The sequence below is a fragment of the Staurois parvus genome, unplaced genomic scaffold, assembly GCF_062004578.1.
Source record: "Staurois parvus isolate SC_StPar_1 unplaced genomic scaffold, SC_StPar_1.0 ptg000145l, whole genome shotgun sequence".
Taxonomy (NCBI): domain Eukaryota; kingdom Metazoa; phylum Chordata; class Amphibia; order Anura; family Ranidae; genus Staurois; species Staurois parvus.
In genome coordinates, this window is record NW_028317941.1 from 22,716,997 (window position 1) to 22,737,500 (window position 20,504).

Consider the following 20,504-nt stretch of genomic DNA (forward strand, 5'->3'; position numbering starts at 1 on the left):
GCAAGTTGTGTACATTGCATCAACCATATGCCGTATGCACTCCACCTTGGAGCAAAACCAGGAAGACCGCTTTGAGATCCACCTGAAAGACAAGTGCAGCCTGTCTCCCCACATCAGCGAGGACACAGTCTGAGATGACGCAGACACCCACCACCACATCCCCAACAGAGCACATAAAAACACCACAAGAGAAGGCTCCAAACAAATGGCAAAAAACAAAACCAGACAAAAACTACAACAGACAAAAAAACAACCACCACAACAAACTAAACCCAAGATGGACAACACAAAACAAAATTAAAAAATGAAACACAAGCAAGACCCATATAGACCAAAATAAGACAGAAACTGAATAAAACAAATAATTTCTAGGGGTGTTCTCTTCTCTCCCACCCAGTACCCTAATACTTCTCCACAGCCTGAGATCATATTGACGGTTCACCCATATACCACATATCTTTAGGTATTTGTGTTTTTTTTTCCCCAGCATCATGGTAGACCATTTTGTGTATCCTTCTGTTATGTTTACCTGAGGATGAATACTTTGATAGCTAATTTGATGTTTGTGAATTATATTGATAATTTAATTGATAACTATGTAATATGCTGTACATTTGTCCTCTTTGTAGATGAATGACTCTCTTGCCAAGGTATCTCCTTAGATACCATCCTGAGGAAACAGAATATCTGTGAAATGAGCAAACTAGCGTCCAAGTTGGGATTTGTTTTGTCATAACATGTATTTTGAATTGTTTTATGGCACCATGAGACGTGTCTAATCAATATTTTCCTTTGGTAGTTTATCAGTAAAAAAAAAAAAACTCCTATCTTTCTTGTTTTTGGTTTAACAAATTAGTGGACCCATCGGGACAGCAAGCAGTAAATTTTGCTTCACAAACAATGTAACATAATGTACTTCAAATTACATATTTGCTTTTAGTTGTGTTTTTGTACATGTAGCTATAGGTGAATCATTGATCTATTGTATAAATGTTGCCTTGTGTGAAATTACAATTTCAGTAAGTTGGCCTCGTGCTGGAATGCCATCTATGACTTATCCTCTAAAATAAGTAGGAGACAGGACTGCTTCACTTCATTTGTGATTTGTTTATTTTCTCTTTATAGAGCAATGTCGACCCGCGGGACGATGTTTTTGGTTACCCTCACCAATATGAAGATAAGCCTTCACTAAGTAAAACAGAGGACAGAAAAGAATACAATATTGGTGTACTAAGACATCTGCAGGTCATTTTTGGGCATTTGGCTGCATCTAGATTGCAGTATTATGTCCCTAGAGGATTTTGGAAACAGTTCAGGTAGGTTTCATTTTCCTTTTTCCAGTAAAAAAAAAATCTGTACTTTTTTAATTTCAATATCAACCATTTAGTGACACAGTTTGATGATAATAAGCAACCTAGAGTTATACTGCCTACAGGAGAAATGGTATTTAGGCACACAGAAGCTGTAGGCCACTCTCTTGATGCCCTCTTAAACCTCTCTCACTGTTTGTTTCACTTGGTGTCCTTTATTTTTCACTTGACTCTAAAATTATTTCTTCTATGAACAGCTACTGGTAAATTTAGCACAGATATCGGAAGTAATTGACAATGTCTCAGATTAGCCAACAAACACAATTTTTCCCAGTTCTAATAGTGTGCTGGTGTTCCTCTTTGACCGTCTTGCAGTTAACAGTGATTTAACAGCACATTCACTTTCAGTTCAGTTTGGGATTTTTTTTTGTGCAGGGTTTTTGGATAGAAGCAGATGTAGCTCCCTGGCCAGCTTTGTGACTGTGACGCTTCCACCCAAGGTGTCTCCTCCTCATCCTGATTTCCTATTAGACACATTTACATCTCCGCATTTTTCACCCGGTGCGTTTTTTGGAAAGGGTCAGGGACTTTTTTGAATGCAAAAAGTTGCAGTTTTGGTTCTATAGACTTCAGTGGAAATGCTGCAGAAAAGCATGCAGTGCATTTTTATTGCATTTTTTTAATGCGTTTTTGATGCATTTTTCGTTTTTAAATCTGCCAAGTAACAAGGAAAAACCGCAAAATGCGGCTAAAACACCATGCAGAAATGGATCAAACGCATTACACAATTAACTTCCTAGCCTTCCTGAACCTAGCCTTAATCAAATTTCAATCCGTGCAAAGCCAGTGTAACACAAGTGATTTTGTGAACATTACTAATGATTTCAAATGTGACATCAAACATAAGAATTCAGAAAGAAACTCATGTCTATTAAAAATCCATGAGTGACCAGCAAAGTGCAAATTTGTTCCTCTGTATACCCACTTCAGTGTTCTACCAGCAGAGAGACAAATTGCTCACCATATAATTAGACCCCCAGTGATAATAGATCTGCTCTTAAAAGGTTTGCCAGGGACACTGAGGAATGCAAACGGGGACCATTCCATCACAATGTTCTCATCCTGAATAGTACACCGCATCAAGTTGAGTTTCTTTTGGCTGCTCTCAAAGTGAGTTTATGGCCTGTGAGAGGAGAGCGTAGGGGGAGTGAATTGTTGTGTCTAGAACATCCTCTCCTTGCAGCAATGACGGTTCAAGCTATAGACAGCATCTGATCTCTCTCCTGTCCTTCCACTGACACTCAGCATGGGATGCCTGCAGGGAGGTTTCCCGCACCGCTCCTGTGTGAACTTGGGCTATGACAAGCCCGGGTTCACACAGGAGCAGTGGGGAAACTGCATGCGATTTGGACAGGAATCGCATTCCAGTTAAAATCGCGTGCTAATCTTTGCAGTGCAAGTTGCATCCATTAATGCAAATCACACCGAAAAGTATTGGTTAGGGTATTTTCATGAGTACGAATACTCATGAAATTACTCGGTATCAGCGCGTCCCAAAAATGTACTCTCTGTAACTATTGACTAAACCAGCTCTCCTTTTTTTTTTTTTTTTTTTTTAAATTTTATTAAATATTTATTGATTTTCAAACATATACAATATACATCCTTATTCTCTTAAAAACAGTAACATATTTAAGTAAATTTATCTTTCCCCTACTGATCTCTACCCTCCCATAAACCCTTCCCCAACAACCTATCTACCCCCCCCCCCCACTCTGCATATTCCCCCATCCTTCGTATAAAAGAGAGAGGTGTGCTCAAAATATTTTACCTTTATACCCCCATATATGCCATATTCAATTTAAATTCTTCCCATCTCACATAAAATCTCTCCATCATATCTTCATTCATATGGTAAAGTTTCTCCATCCTACATATCTGGTCTACTCTCTCCACCCAGTCCTCTACTTTCGGCACCTCCCGCCTCCGCCAGAACTTGGGTATCAGACCCTTTGCTGCATTTAAATAATACCATATACCAGAATCTTTGTATTTATTCACTGGGGACTCTGTACTGTGGAGAAGGCAAATCTCTGGCTCTAATATAACATCAACTTCAGAAATCTTCCGGAACCAATACACTATTTTCTCCCGAAATTCTTGTATTCTCGGGCACTGCTACCATATATGATACATCGTGCCTCTCCCTCCACACCCCCGCCAACACAATGGTGAATTCTCCCCACACAACCTATGTGCCACACTCTGTGTGATGTACCATCTTGCTAAACATTTGTAATTCAATTCCATCTCCCGCATACTTATATTTTCGTGAATTAATCTATATATCTTCTTCTGTTTTTCCTCATCTACAACCACACCCATGTCCCTTTCCCATTTCTCTATATACATTGGCCTTATAGTTGTGTCTATTTCAGTGAGAATTTTATAAATTTTTGTGATTCCTGTTTCTCATCTCCCCTTATTTACAATAACCTTTAAAACGGGTTCCAATCCTTTCTAGTTCTCAATGGTTTTGGAAGCTTCCCAACAAAGTGTTTCAATTGGTAGTAACGCCACTCATCTAACCTTGCGAAAACTTCTCCCCTTTCCAAATCCTTAAGTGCTCCCAATTCCTCACCCACCATTATATCCTTTAATTGTACATCCTCCTTCTTAATCCATTTTCCTGTGATACCCTCCTTACCCGGAGGGAAAAACTCTGTATTCCCTAGTGGCATTAATAATGAATTAAATTCCCATCCCTTCTGTTTGTGCAACATATCCCAAACTCTTAAAACATTTAAAGTGTACACACTTGTGCTATCTACTAATCTTCTATATTGAGTAGGTACCCATATAATCCTACACAAATTAACTCCATTTAGTACATTCTCAATTTTAACCCAGCTTTTCCCTTTTGGATTATGTGTCCAATCAAAAATTCTCACCAATATTACTGAATTATAATACCTTTTAAGATCTGGTACTCCCAGTCCCCCTTCTCTTTATTTCTACACAACATTTCATAACTTATTCTAGATTTTCTATTTCTCCATATATAACTTGTTATCATTTTTTTAATTGTTTTGAAATAAACCTCTGGGAGCTTAATTGGAATCATTTGAAATTTATATAAGATTTTGGTAACAATTACCATTTTTATCAAGTTTATACGTCCTATCCATCACAGGTTACCTCCTTCTAATTTCCTTAATTCCTCCTTGATCTTGTTTAACAATGGGATATAATTTACTTTATTTAAGTTCTTATATGACACAGTGAGTTTTATCCCTAGATATTATAGTTTTTTCTTTCCATACGAAGGGAAATTCCTTTTTGTAACCTATCTTTTTCTCTATTTGGAAGGTTTATATTTAAAATCTCAGTGGATTGATAGAGTAGATTGGGGATATATGATGGATACTTTAAAGGTTTTGGGGTTGGGAGTTAGAATGAGAGAGTGGATAGGTAAGCTGTATAGTGGACCCTCTGCTGCTATTAAGGTTAATGGGGAAATATCAGTTTTTTGGGATGTCAAATGGAACAAGACAGGGATGTCCATTGTCTCCACTATTGTATATTTTGTCAATGGAATCTTTGTTGTCTACAATAAGGAATAACATAGACATAAAGGGAATATGAATAGGAAACACAGAACATAAGGTGGCTGCCTATGCGGATGATCTATTGTTTTTTTGTGGGGAACCCCAGGATTGCATTGCCAAATTTAAGTCATTGAAGGAATATGGGGAGTTATCAAACCTAAAAATTAATCCAACAAAAACTGAGACTAAACCAGCTTTTCAACCAGGGTGCCTTCAGGATTCTCCAGGGGTGCCTTGGCAAAATGTAAAAATTGCCCAAAAACCGTATAAAAGCCAGCAGGTGGATCAAGCCTGCCTTATAGTTACACAAAGCCACAGATTTTCATTGTGCACCATTACAACTTTCTAGCTGCCGGCGACATAACAGCCAATGATATCAATTGATAAGAACTTTAGGCACTTGCACAGCATCCATGCTTGCCCCTCTCTGTCAGCACTGGGATCACATTTGCTGAGTTAGAGAGAGAAACTGAGGGAGAAGAGAAACAATGGAATATTAGTCAGTACCAGTGTGCAAAGGTGTATTTGATTTGGTAAAATAAATCGCCTCTTACATTGGGTGTCCTACATGTACAGATGTTGCTGCGTTCTGTAAAACTATTCATTTTGTTTTTACCATTTTGTAATGGGAGCCTCAAGAGGGTGCCTTGACTGAAAAAAGGTTGAAACACTAGCCTAAACATACCCTAGACCACAGATTATTTTGTGGGAAGTATATTCATTGTAATAATGTACCAAAGAAATATGTTTCTTACAATATTGGATAAGATTTGGGCTTTGAAGGACTTCAGAAGGATCTTTTAATGGCCAGAAATCATCCCTGATTGCATCACATAGCTTGGTGTACTTCAGCATTTTCTTTGATGTCTGTCAACCCAATGTCTTCTGCCCTAAAGCTGGCCATACACCAGTAGAATTTAAAATTAATTTTAAGAACATTCCTTTAATTTTCTAATTAGTGAGGTGAAATTGACTTTCAAAATTCAAAGGTGCAGAATGGAAATCTTGTTTGAACAAATGTCTAACCATGAAGTCCTTTAACGCCAGAATCAAACCTGCCTTTTCAAGTAATTTCAAATCTCCTTTGTCATGTCTTAAAATTTTTATATGAATGTTCTTTTGAAAAACTACTTTTGTATGACTTGCTTAAGAGAAGTAGATGAAACTGCAGTATCAGGTTAGGCAACTTAAATCTAGATTTTGGTTTTCCCAGCAGAGCTGCATGTGTGTACATTCACCTTCAAAGCAATTCTATTTGGTTAATTCCACTTCAACACTTGACAACATAATATTATCGTGCTTTGGGATGAATCCATTCTTAATTCAGACAATATGATCCAGTTGCATCTTAGAACCATAATGTCTCTGTAATAAAGACTTTTTTTTTCTCCCTTACAATGGGATGGACACAGGAATTCTGGGTTGAGGTCATCAGGGGAACACCAGGAGTGCTGCAGGGGTGGTGAAGGTAATCTATCCTGTTATGAACAGAGCTTCATGTTCATGGACCTCTGCTGTGCACATTTCTGCATGCAGACACCTGGACCTGAGATAAGTTTCCCCAACCGGAGATCTTTCAAGACACGTCTTATTTAAGAAACCAGATGTGGATTTCCCAGCGTCTTGATTCAAAACTCAGCTGGATAGGTTTGTTTCTAGCATGTGGAACCCAATGGTGTATGAAGCAGATGCCTTTTTGGCACCGTGGTCCATGCATGTCTTTTGCTGAAACTTTTACCTAATCTACTTTACATAATAGAAGCCAAGAGCATTCTAGTTATTCTCATAGTTCTGGATCACCCTTGAAGTGTGCAATACGCCAGTCTTTTTTGTCTTAAAGATGGGGGATTTCAGATTCTGAAATCCTCATTCTGACCATGCCTAAAAACATTTGTTGTCCATTAAGGAACACTGTTAATTCTGAAAAAAGAGTGTTATACTGCTACCTGCAGGAAATGTGACACTAGCAAACAAAGCTGTTAATCTGGTCATACACTACAAAATTTGCTTAGTGGATGGCCCTGGTGGCACCTTCCTCTCTGACACCTTTTAATTAAAACCCAGGGTGTGGTGGCTGGGGGGGGGGATTGTCAAACGCCTTCATCCAGTCGGACACTACTGGTACTAGCTGTCCGAATTCAATAGCTGGTCCTGCAGATTCATCAGCGCTGCTGAAGGAACCTGTCAGGCTGAATGGAAAAAAATCTAATGGTGTGTGACTGTCTTTAGTTAGCCAAATATTCCCCCTTACACTCCTTTCATACACAAGTTTTTGCTGATGTTGTCGGAACTATTTGGGGTTCACGATATTAAACTAAATTTGTCTTCTTTACATATTGTTACATTGGCATGCTGTTAGCTATTTTGCTCATTATATTCTATTTTCATGGTTTCTGAACAAAGATTCTAACAGCAGACATTCTCAGTTTTACAGCATACTTTCCCAGGGTGTAAAACTGGGGGGTATGGTGGTACCAGACAGGCTAAGAGATCAGGACTGAACATAGTACCAATCTGCAAGATTAATTGAGGTCCATGTCTCATTTGAACAAAGGACAAAAAACTATTCACAATAATTTTTTTTTTTCTCCATGAACATCTGGAAAAGAGTTCGTATAAACATTTTCATGACATATGGTGATTAGTATTATTTGATCGGATAATTGTAATCAAATATATTATTGATTATTATTATTATTGCATGATGTGAATACTTGCCTACTTAAGTATTTGGGTTTTACATTACTATATTCAATTTCCATATAATGGTTTTAACAATTAATACATATTGGTATTTTTTGTGGATATTATGTTTTCAACATCATAAATAATTATTTGGAGTTCATTATATTATGTCTGTACGCATCAGAAGTTAGAAGAAATCTCAGTACAAATGACCTCAATGAATGTCTGTAAGATGTATAGATAGAATTTTTTTTTTTTTCTAGAATCACTTGGGTAATATATTATTTTAAATGATACTGGTCCCAGTTTGTCTATCCAGTTCTGTCAAAGGAGCACCTACCTCTTGTATTTATAGTTTAACATGCTAAAGAGGCCAAATTGTGACATGGCACAGGAGGTTTTAAGAAAAATCCAAAAATTATTCCCATTTCTATACTACTTGGGATCATTTTAGAAGAGAAATTGACCCCTAGTGTGACATAGTAGTTAGGTGAGAAGCTGTGCCCGCATAGGTTTTTTGGGGTGATAAGTTACAGGATGGACAGGAACAAAGGACAGATACACACACTGAAGTGAGCTGACCTCAATGATACCATAGATTCTATATTGGTAAAGTATAACTTCAATTTTTCCTCAGACAATTTTTCCTTGCCTTATACCTCCTGCTAAACCGTTTCATCTGATAACCATTATGGTTAGCATCAGAGTTGATTTTAAATCATTTTAACTGTAGTATAAATTATGTTAATTTTAATTCTCTGTGGGGGAGGATTCTCTTTGGAATATCCCTGATGCTAATTTCAGCTTCTAGTCAATGGTTTAGTTGGGTATGTATGACAAAATAAACAAATTAGTAAACGTTTGTTCTTGACCTCAGATAGATTCTAAGCTTATTGTACTGTCCTGTCCTGTGTATGGTATTCTAAATCTGTTCATGCCGAGGTACACTTTGGGCTTTGAATATCTGGTTGTAGAGAGATCACTTGGTCAATTTGCATAGCCTTTGTCATATTTTGCTCATTTTCTAAGAGTTTCATATGCTGCATTTCTAGACAGTTGGTTCTAGTTCATTAACATTTGAAAAAAATTGCTGGTTTGAATTTCAAACCATTGTTTTTGATTAGAGCATTGAACTGCTATTTTGATTTGATTAGTATTTATCACCACCTATTATATTTCATTACTAATTTTGCACTGATTTTATTATAAATACATATATATTGCATATTATTGCTTTTTATTTCATCTTCAAATTAGCACAAATAACCTGGATTATCAGTTGATTTATGAAAATTAGTAGGGAATCTCCTTAATTCCAGATCCCTGCCTGTTTTCATAAATTATGTACTGATTATTTTTGCAGAGTTAAAGTTCTGACAATGATTTAGGAAAATGGACTACTTCTGTTTGAGAGAAGCAAACCCATCTTCCCACAATGTGATCTTTGGTCACTAAGCGCTGCTTGAGGGTGCTTTCCATACACCCAGGTCCAGGGCTGTGGCACATATACTGGTGGAATATTGGCCCTGAAGACTCTGTAAAGCAGTATAGAACCAAAAAGCAATTCTTAGATTTGTTGGCTGCATTGGATTTCTTATTTACACTTTCCCTTTATTATCTGTTATTTTTAATCTTTTTTAACAGATCAAGCTGTCCAAAAAAAGTGTCAGAAGGTTGAGACAAACCATTTACCACTAACAGGGATATTTACAATGGTCAACTTTTCAGTTATGTGAAACCTTGATCCCAAAAGGAAAACAAATATTGCTGTAACTACCTAAAAACTGTTAGCTAGAGTTTGGCTTTAACTTGTAGTGAAGTCTGTCTAAGTCTGTTAACACTACCCCTTTCCCGGATTGACCATTCTGCTGTCCAAGGGTGACTTTGTTCCTCCATTCCTCAAGTGGAATGGAGTCACCCTTGAAACCTAATGTAGTCACTGTGTGGTAAGATGCAGTATATGAAATGTTTTTGGGTGTATTATTACTTTAAGTTGTTTTCCCATGGGGCATGTTCCTTCTCTGGCACTCACCAGCTTGACTGCATTTGGGGGCTGCAGGGTGCCTTTGGAACCACCACTGCCATGAGTTGCAGGGCCTTCTTATTGATCCTGGTGAGTGCTTATTGTGCTAAAATCTCCAGATGTGTCCTGTGCAGGGGTTAGTATCAGAGCTCTGGCCACGACATTCCTTGCGTTACAGGGCCTTGCCAGGAAATGATCGTGTGAATTTGTACAGCTCCCTCTTTGTGTTTCTTTTACATTGCATGTATGCTTTCACAGGCATTTCCACCCAAAGTCTACACCTACTGTGTACCTCTGCAGAGATGAATAAGGGCTTCCTTCTGCCTTACAGTGACAAGTCACAGGCAGCTAGTTGTAAGTACCTCTTGTGGGCCCTGCATTGTTACACACTTGCAGTATGATGAGTCATAGGTGCAGAGGGAGCAGACCTACAGACTCTTCCGGCTTCTAATCTGCTAACAGATCTGGGGCCAGCCACACAAGCTTATCTGCTCTTTCAGTTAGTTGTGGGCCCTGCACTGTTACACACTTGCAGTATGACAAATCATAGGTGCAGAGGGAGCGGACCTACAGACTCTTAGGGCTTCTAATCTGCTAACAGTCTTGGGTAGTTTACAGTGCCAATGCCCAAGTGTATGTTTATAATAGCCTGAACATTTGTCCCCTGCTGTGTCTTCACTCTTCTTGAAGTCTTCCCCAACTCCTCCAAGTACGACTCCCTCCTCTGTTGTCCATGGGCAATTTTTCTGCAACCATGTCAGACTTCATTGCTATAAAATCCTCAGAACTGAGGCTATGCAAGCTTGCTTCTCCTCATTTTCCTCCAGAATCTGTCTCTGATTTGTCTACAGCTGTCTCTGTATGCTTTGCAGAGGAGGGTAAGAAGGAATTCAACCTACTCTTTTTGGAGAGCTTGTGCATGAGGAGCTTCAGTCTGCTGACATTACTAGTAGGCTTAATAGTATTTCGACAGTATGCACATACCTAGAGATGTTTGCATCTCAATTTCTAGGATTACCAGTCTGGGAACACTCAAGAGCCCCCAGCTTGCCAAAACCTTCTCAATACACTTGCTACCTAAGCCTGTTTTGTATGGTAGTTGGTTTAGTCTGGATAAGTTTATTCATTCCTCCCAAGCAAGCCCAGCAATACCCCACTGGGGGAGTTCCTCGTTTGAGGAGAACTTGGCCATTCCTTTTGTGGTTCCAGCCATTTTCTGTCTTAATTCATACACTTCCTGTTGAGAACATTCCAGTGTTTAAAGATCATGTGGACAAAAGACTGGAGGCCATTTCCTAGTCCTTATTCTCCCTAGCAGGCCCTGCAACTTACTATTGTGGTCATGACCATCTGCCAAGGAGACACCATTCAATCCTTGCCTTTGGTTCTCTTATTTGGAACTTGTGCCTGGTTCACTACTCTGGACTCTGGAGAGTGATCTCGTAACTTGTAGCTTTGTCGTATGTTGGGAACACCAGCCATGGACCTCCTGACTTCCTCCTTCAACAACAAATTTAGCAGGCTTGTAACCAGGTCCAAGGACCTTCTAGCCAAAGCAGCGTTGGATGCTTTGGCTGTTTCTGTGGTATCGCTTCAATCTGTGTCCTTCCACTTTTGTGGCTCCTTCTTCATTCGACTTACAAAAACTGAGGCATCTCAGTGACACTCAACACATCAAAAAATGGCCCAGGCAGATGTGGTACTCTAACCTGATCAGACTCCTGGTGGACTCCCAGGGGCTCTCTCAGATTGCCTGGGCCTTCAGTCCAAAGAACCCTGCTTCGCTGGCTTTGTCATTGTCTGGATCAACAATTGTCTTTAAATACCATCAGTTTGCCTTTCATCCTCTTGTAAAGTTTCTGTTCAGGGTGTTGCGCACACCTTTCACTCTGTGTGATGTCAACCTGTTGACTCTTCAAAAGCATTTTTTGAAGCTATCAGAGGTGAATTTCCTAGTGTACTCTCACAAGGTAGCCTCCTTTGTTGCAGTCACTTCTGCGAGGTGAGTTTGAGTTAGCGCCCTTGTCTTGTAAGGAACCTTTTCTGATGCTACACAAGGACAAGGCTGTCTTGAGGTCTTGGGTCCTGCTCCCTAAGGTGTTTTCTCTTTCACCTTAACCAGGTTATTGTGTTTCTATCTCACGGTCTTGCACTAGTAAATCTCAAGTAAATGGTTTGGATGTTGTGTGAGCTGTGTGAGTTTCTCTCAGCTGACTGCTTCCTTCTGATGGAGTCCTTTTTGTTTATAAGAAGGTGTTATGGTTGATTCTAAGAATTTCTGGACAGTCTTGGGTGGGCCATAGATGATGCAATTTTTCATACTACAACAGTGGGTTGCAGGAGAGAAAATCGCTCAATTCCCCCTAGGTGGCTGGTCCTCTCAGGAGAACGCAGTGATTATTGATGGTGGCTATAGCCGCTGGCAATAATCACATGTACAGATCTGACATGCTGGTTCTACCCAAGTTGTACAACAATCGAATTGGATACAATCAGCCTGCCCATAGATGGTTCGAATATCAGCCAGGGCCTGCTGAACCAGGCAAAAATCGAACCATCTATGGCCAGCTTTAAGGCGTTCTGTCCCTCTACAGAGTGAGCTATAAATACAATACAGGATAATGGTTTCTAAAGGTTATACCCTTTGTTAGGATAGTGTTCTAGTCTAGTTTACAGCTGAAAATGGAGAACTATAAACACACTACAGGCAGTTGATTATAAACATTGCTCCATGCCCTCTCCTAACCATTGCAAAGTAGGTAGAGCATGTAAGGGTTTTTAAGCAAGTAAAAAGCTTTTTTTAAAAGGTATTTAAAGTGTTATTAAGCCTAAACTTAAAAATGTATTATATTGCAGCTTACTAATCATGAGATGTGGTGGATGCTTCAGTTTTCTTTTATTAGGCTTTTTTTTATATCTGCTTTTCACCTGGTGATTTGGCCAGTGATGCACCCTTCTGCATTACAGTGCCCCCTCTCTGGATGAATGAGCACAAGGGGTACCTTTTGGACAGCAGCATGGGCAGTCTGGGGGGGCGGGAGCTGTAGGGAGGGAGTGTTGCATGTAGTAGCAGATTTAAATACACTAATAAATTTGAAGAGCTTGCAACTGCCAGATCACCAAATGAATTTTGAAGAAAGGTAAACTGATGCAGTCATCACATCTAAGAATTGGCAAGCTGTAATATATTAAATGTTTGCTTTTGGGTTTAATACCATTTTAGGTTAGGCTGTTAACCGGTACATGCAACGGGTATAAAGGTAGGTTTTATCGTTATTTGGCTGTAAAATTAGAAATACACTTTAAAGCATAGGAGGTTTGTGTTGCCATGCTCCAGCAAAACTTTCAAATACAACCGTCCCAATATGTTTGCCACCTTTTTAAATACACTGTACTAATTGTGAATGTTATGAAAGAAAAAAAAAAAATACTTTTTTTTTTCTCTTTTCTTCTCAGGCTTTGGGGAGAACCTGTGAACCTGAGGGAGCAGCACGATGCTTTAGAATTTTTTAATTCCCTGGTTGATAGTTTAGATGAAGCATTGAAAGCATTAGGTCATCCAACCATGTTAAGTAAAGTTTTAGGAGGATCCTTTGCTGATCAAAAAATTTGCCAAGGGTGCCCCCATAGGTAAGTAGTATTAAGCTGGATTCTGCACTAATGTGTAATGCCTGTCTTTGTATATTCTGCCCTGGTGTGGAAAAGCAGCCACTGTGGTAGATCGCAATTTCTATGTTTAGTACAGTCTTTCCAGTGTTTTTACTGCTGTTTATATCTCTCCAAGCAATGTTTGCACTCATCTAGAAAATCTGTGCTGTTTTTGAATTTTTAAGGTACGAATGTGAAGAATCCTTTACAACCCTGAATGTAGATATTAGGAACCACCAAAACCTGCTTGACTCAATGGAGCAGTATGTCAAAGGAGACCTACTGGAAGGTGCAAATGCATATCACTGTGAAAAATGCAACAAAAAGGTCAGAAGTCCTACTATTTCTTATAAACCTGTGCATTAAATCCATAAAGCATGATCTAGGTGGTTAATAAAATGTGAATCTTCCTATCAGTCCATTTTTTGAGATAGACTTAAAAGAGAAGTGTGGGATTTTTTTTTTTTTAATCATACTTAGATGGATGCAGCATTGGCTCGATGCTGCATTTGTCCCTGCTGGCTTTTAAGTGTGAGAACTCAACGATCACGTATGTTGCGTTCTCACAGCTGCTCTGAGGATAGAGTGAACTGCACTCCTGTAATGCACAGGAGATGTACAGTCAAAAGAGCTTTGGCTGTATGTCTCTTTTTAAGTTTAGTACACAAATTCAGGTTTTTGTTTTTTGGGAGGGGGCTGAACAAAAAAAAAACCTGAGAGATTGCTGTACAAACTAAGCAATGTTAGTATAGTTATCTCTTTCGCTGTGCCTCTGTGTTCTGACAGGGGGGCTTCCACTAACACACTATTCTGAGCTCACAGCCATTGGCTGGAATCTCTGATCAGATGCTGGTTTTCCAGCATATGTCCCTTCCACAAAAGCCAGTCCTTTGACACAGTCCAAATGTTAGATGGTTTCTGCTGAACTGGCTGATATTTGGACCGTGTGCACCCAGCTTTTAGGGTGATAAAGTTCTTTTATCAGTTTTTCTGTTGAGGTCTGTGACCTCATTGAGATTTTAGCTGTTTCTTTGACAGCAGGATAAGAAATGAGAAGAGGCTATAGGTGAGACAGGAAGATAGTGAAATAACCTGACAGAGGTTAGAACCCTTCCCTGTCCTAACAGGAAGTAATCTCCCTAATGGAAATAGAGGCCTTAAAGGATAAGTTAATCTTTGGAAAATGTTACATATTCCACCTGTTTTCATTGCATCAGCGATCTACTGGTCGCTGATGCAATGCTTTCCAGGCTCCTTTGGACAAAAATAATGCACATTTTTTTTTTACCTGCAAAAAAAAAGTTCATTTATTATTTTTGTCCAAAAAGTGAACTTATTCTTTAAAGTGATACAGGCTCTACCCCTTCCCCACTCCAAAAATAGTATACAGTTTAACTAGAGGTAGTTTTAAAATATTTTCATGATGAGATTTGGCTCTGTGCACTCGTTTGAGTCATGATGTTCATAGACCGATTTTACAGTCATGAATGAGTACAGATTTACTAGTATCTTTTCATTGATTTTTCTGTTGTGTATCAATTGTAGGCACTTTGCAAGCACTTTAGTGACCAGTAAAAATCTGCTTTAAAATACACGTTGGTTAGGCTTTGTGATTTAAACTGCTGGGCAGTGCCTTTTCATAATAGGCAGTTACATTTTACGCAAGCTTTTTTTCAATGCCTGTTTTAATTGTTTTGTTTTTTTGTTTTGTTTTATTGCTATGTTTTTATATGGTCCATGGAATTAAACATTGCTGTCTAGTCATGAAATAAAGGAAACTAAGTCAACTGTATGAATTTATTAAGAGGATACTAATTCTGTAATGTGCCTTAGGTTGATACAGTGAAGCGTTTGCTGATCAAGAAGCTGCCTCCTGTTCTAGCCATCCAGCTGAAACGCTTTGACTATGACTGGGAAAGGGAATGTGCAATTAAATTCAATGACTATTTTGAGTTTCCGCGAGAGCTAGATATGGAGCCATATACAGTGGCTGGTGTAGCAAAGTTAGAAGGAGATGATGTACACCCTGAAAATCAGGTAATTCCCAATGAACAGACTGAAAATGAACCTGCTGGAAGCACTAAATACAGATTGGTTGGGGTGCTGGTGCACAGTGGACAGGCCAGTGGAGGTCATTACTATTCTTACATCATCCAAAGAAATGGAGGCGATGGGGAAAAGAATCGCTGGTATAAGTTTGATGATGGAGATGTCACAGAATGCAAAATGGATGATGATGAGGAAATGAAGAACCAGTGCTTTGGTGGAGAGTACATGGGTGAAGTGTTTGACCACATGATGAAAAGAATGTCATACCGGCGTCAGAAGAGGTGGTGGAATGCCTATATTCTTTTTTATGAACGCATGGACACGCTAGATAAAGACAACGAGCTGATCAAATATATAAATGAGCTTACAATCACATCAAAACCCCATCAGATCAAGATGCCATCAGCCATTGAGCGAAGTGTACGAAAGCAAAATGTGCAATTCATGCATAACCGAATGCAATTCAGCTTAGAATATTTTCAGTTTATAAAGAAGTTACTAACGTGTAACAGTGTCTACCTGAATCCTCCCCCAGGTTTGTATTTGTTTCAGCTGTATAGTATATATGTTTTTATCAATGTGACCAATACCTGTCAAATAATACATGTGTCAAATTACATGGTTTGTTTTGAATGTGATTTTTCTTTGTATTTATTGACTGTGTGTGCAACAGATAATGAAAAATTCAAATGACAAGATGTTTCTCATGTTTTTTTTTTCTTGTGTAAAGCTTTTAGTGACTTGGTACTTGCCTGTAATGAAGTGTGTCCCATGTTGTGCAGGATGCCCTGTCTTCCTTCCAGGGACTTGCCTCCCTTCCTCCCCATACTCCTCCTGCCTGGGACCTGCCCCCCTTCATTTGCCTGGGACTGCCCCCCCCCCCTCCTCCTCTATTGAGGGATGTTCTTTAACCACCTGTATCATGATCTCTGAATGGTCGTCCAGATCTTATGTCTCATTAGGGTTTCCCACATTTAGAGATCCTGTGAAGGTGGCCATTGATGCCAGCAGGCTGATAGGAAAAAATGGAATGGATTCCTCCATTCATACAAGCGATGTGGAAAGCGGAATCCTCCCCTCTGAGTCATTCTATTCTGACAGCAAGACTCCTCCGACTGGTTGCAGCTGCTGATTGAGAAGTTTTCCAACATTTCCCTTTCGACAGAAGTTGATCTAACAGCTTCTGTCGAACCGAGATAGCCATACATGGATAGTAGTTTGGACAGTCCTTGCTGAAGCGTCCGAATTTGTATCCATCTATGGTCTGCTTCAGTGAATAAAAGAACTTGTCAAAAATGGAGGGGGTTAACCATCGCAATATCAAAGGACAGGGTATCTCTTCAGTGAAGATTTCTTCTGGACCCAGCTGCCTGAATACATGGGACATACTTTTTTTTACTGATAAGTAATGTCACTAAAGGTCTGCAGAAGAAAAAAATGCCCAAGTCTAAGCTTTAAAAGAAGAACTCCTTTGAAGGATACAGTTTCATTATCCTTCCAGCCTAGTGCAATGCATCTGAATAATTATATTCTGGGAAGGACTAGTCATATACAGAAACTTCAATTTTCAATTCTGCGCATGTTCATAGGTAAAAGCTTGAAAACAGGATAAAAATGTGTGCGCTACTGGCTGCGCCAGGCGTATCTTTTTTGGCACATTAACCATTTTTGGACCTGCTCATCCATTCACCTCAGTGCAAGTTAAAGAGAGGAAACCTTTTATCTCTGTAATTCCATAACATGACACAGGAATTGAGTCATAGACCCTTAGGTGCACCCTTCCAGCCACTATTTTTTCTGACCGACAACAAGAACTGATTGTTTGCTACACAATCTGTTGCCCATCTCCAAAAGTAAACAGTCATTGGAACTCAGCACCTGAGTTTCCGCAACACCCCCTCATACTGGACACGCTAAATGCCCTTAAAGTCCATTTTGTGAGTAGCCAGCAGGGCAAGACCCCCACATAACATTGGAGTTTTACTTGTACTTGGGAGTAGGAATGCACGGGACAAAGTGGAGCAAGGTCTAACATTAACATTGCTCCCAACCCCGTAACTTCTGTTCCCTTACAAGCAGTGCTACATTTGACCTTTTTGACTAAAGGTGAATTCACAGCCACTGTCTTATCTGTTTGAGATTGTGTGTAATAGTCTCTGAGTAGATATGCCTAATGCTATACCGCTCCCATTTCTCAAGTGCTTAAAGAGGGCCTTCTATAGACAGCCCTTTCCTACTCCAGAATAGATACATTGGCCCTTTTATATAATGACTGATCAAACCCCCCCTACAGTTTTGAGGCCCTGTATTCTATGGATGCAGAATTTAACATAAAATTATGCGTAACCCCCGAGGAGCCAGCCATTGCACTAAATGCCCCTGTGGGAGGTAGTGGATAAGCATTTAGAAGCTCATTTAAGAACCTCCTTTGTACTAGCAGGCCCAGTTCTACAACTGGCTTGTACCCAAACTCTTATTACCTTGGCTGGAGAGATTGATCTACTTTCTACTTTCGTAGACATCCCAAATCTTTACTTAATGTTACAAGTTTTACCTCCTGCCTTAATATTCTGTGTAGATGTAGTGAACAACTTGTTCCTTTATGTTCTGTGCGGAATCCTATGGTTTAAACCCTGGGTGACTGATCCTGCTTGGGAAAGATGCCCCATTATCCAGCTAATTGCACTGCATTATGTATTTTCTACTGTACATATGTCATCCATTTGCCACTCTCGGGGGCAATCATCTTCTGAACCTTCAGTCGTGGCAAAACTTACCTCTGAATGCCAACAGAGCTGCTAAAAAGCTTTCCTTGCAAAGGTCACTGCTCTTTGTAGCTCATGTCAGTTTCTACTCTTAGGAAGAAACAAGATTTCATGCTCAGTTTTATCATTAAAATGGGTGTGCATCTACTTTCCTGTTCAGGAAAAGATTTGAGGGCTTCCCAACCCCAACATAAGAATTTCTGTCTTTGAAGACATAGATGCAGCATGCTGAATTGTACGCATTGGTATATACTATTTTAGTAGTTGGAGTTCCATGAGGTCCCTTTTGAGCCAGCCATTTGTCTAATATATAGTTAAACGTGCAAAGACTCCTATGTCTATGCCCCAAATCCTTGTTGCTAAGAATTTCCTCTGTTTAAGCTAGAGCAGTTTGAGGATTACTTTCCCTGCCTGTCCACTTATCCCTGTAAACGTTCTCTTACTGACATGATTGACTATGTCCCTTCAGTTTGTCCTTGAGTTGCTAGATTATCAAGGATTTTTTTTCTCAGCCCAAGTGCTAACCTGGGCGGTACCTTGCAGTTTTTGGCTATAGACCTCCAAACTCCTGATTTCTGTCATCCAATACCTGACAGCTGCTGCTTTCCATCATTCCTAAAGGATTTGGCTGTATGCTTTTGGGAGCGTTCTTTTCTTGACTTTTTTTGTTTAGGCATCAACATCTTTCTGGACACCTCCTTAAGCAAGGTGATCTTGTCCATGTCAGATTTATTATAAAATTTTTTGAGACCACCTTCTCAGCACTCTCCATTGACCCTTATGAGATGGCTTTTTTTCTTATTTTTAAGATGACACATAGGTATTTCATGTCTCTCAGGCTATCGGTTCCTTATCTTTTCTACTCAAGGAGGTTAGTTACGTAACCAGAACCCTGACTACCCTGTATGACCTCCCTGCCCTTAGCCCTCAGACTTTGTTCAGAGTTGCAGCGCACCCTTTCCTATCTGCAGTTCACCAATTTGCCTGTTCAGGAGTAATTCTCTTTACTGGGGGACCTTTTATAAGATCCAGTGATGTTTCTTGTTGTCCCTTCAAACGTCCTGCCATGTATTGTTGGCTGGCACAACATTTTTACCTGCTGATCCCTTAACGGTTCAATGTCAGACTTAAGGGTTTTATGTCAATGGCTATGTTCCATGTTTCCATTGCCACCTGTCCCTCTTTTCTATTCATTCCTTACTAGAAGGTGCCTCTTGTTGTTGTTCAACTTCCACAAACCTGGGTAGTCATTTTCTATGGGGGCATGGGATCAGGAAGGGAAGGAGGGGGACTGTCTACCCTCTAGAGTCCGCAATCCTCCTCCATTGAGTGAAGCCACCACGTAAATTGTTTCATGTTTCTTCCAAATGTTTTTTGCTAAGTGTCTGTCGTGTCTCCACTATTACTCATGCAGGGAGGTGCTTTTACTGTTTACAGTTTGTTTAGGATCTGTTGGACGCTTTATTTTTTTCCCGTTGGCCTGTTGGTTCATTTTAACTGTATTATTGCCTACCCCACAATTATAGCTTGTGGACATCCCATGGTTTATGAATCAATTCCTGTTCCCTGTACAATAAAGATGAAGAATTTTGATGTATCTATGAATTCTGTAGCTTGGAGGGCAGGACACTGTTAACCAGAAAAACATGTATCACAAAGAAGAGGGCAGGAACCAAAGTTGGAGCCATGGGAAGGTTATATGGGGACACTAGAGGGTGGACCCAGTGAAGCTTTTGACAGTCCATCAGCCGAAGGTAGCAGCAATATAACCCATGGTCTATGAATCAATTCCTGTGTCCAAGACTGTACTCGAAGATAAAGAATTTACAGGTACATCAAAATTGCTGTTTTTCTTTATTGTCCTTTTCAGGGACTAAGGACGTATTGTATTATTGGGTTATACTACCCCTTACAGGAGAATTCTACATAAAACTTTTACTACCAGTTTACCTACTTTTTTTGTTGTCCTATGGATGGGATGTCTTTTCTTTAGCTTTAACAATTTTTTGCCATTTATCTTTTCTTTAATCAATATTCCTGCTACATCACTGCCGAACTGAACTCTATATGCTGATTTCTGGATTGGCCTTTCCTTGGCTTGACATTCACTTTTGATACTCTTCAAACCTCCATGTAGTGGTAAAGTGAATCACTTAGCTCTCTCCAGGTCCAGAGCCTATAGCATTACTACAAGCTCACTTTGTGATTAGGCTGTTCAAGCTGAGCACCAGGAACTAACTTGTTAATAGGATGGCTGACTTTTTGTTTTTCGGTTTCTGTCTCGCCTTGGAAAGAAGTAAATGCTGAGGAATTAAGCACTGACATCATCTGCTAGGTGGAGTGGTACGGGGTGTGCTTTTTGCTCATTCCCGCCATTCACCATTAAGGAAACCATTTCCCACTGCTGCTTCTGCTT

At 39.6% G+C, this 20,504-nt stretch overlaps 1 protein-coding gene across 4 annotated transcripts in view; it reads left to right on the top strand.

The window, feature by feature from the left end:
• Window positions 1-20,504, top strand: part of USP9X (ubiquitin specific peptidase 9 X-linked) — a 290,448-nt gene that overhangs the window by 221,584 nt on the left and 48,360 nt on the right. For all 4 annotated transcript variants that reach the window (XM_089673929.1, XM_089673926.1, XM_089673928.1 and 1 more), the window contains exons 32-35: window positions 1,126-1,316; window positions 13,083-13,256; window positions 13,460-13,601; window positions 15,108-15,858. In XM_089673929.1, coding sequence (XP_089530055.1) covers window positions 1,126-1,316; window positions 13,083-13,256; window positions 13,460-13,601; window positions 15,108-15,858 — 1,258 coding nt within the window. The remainder of the gene's footprint in view (window positions 1-1,125; window positions 1,317-13,082; window positions 13,257-13,459; window positions 13,602-15,107; window positions 15,859-20,504) is intronic.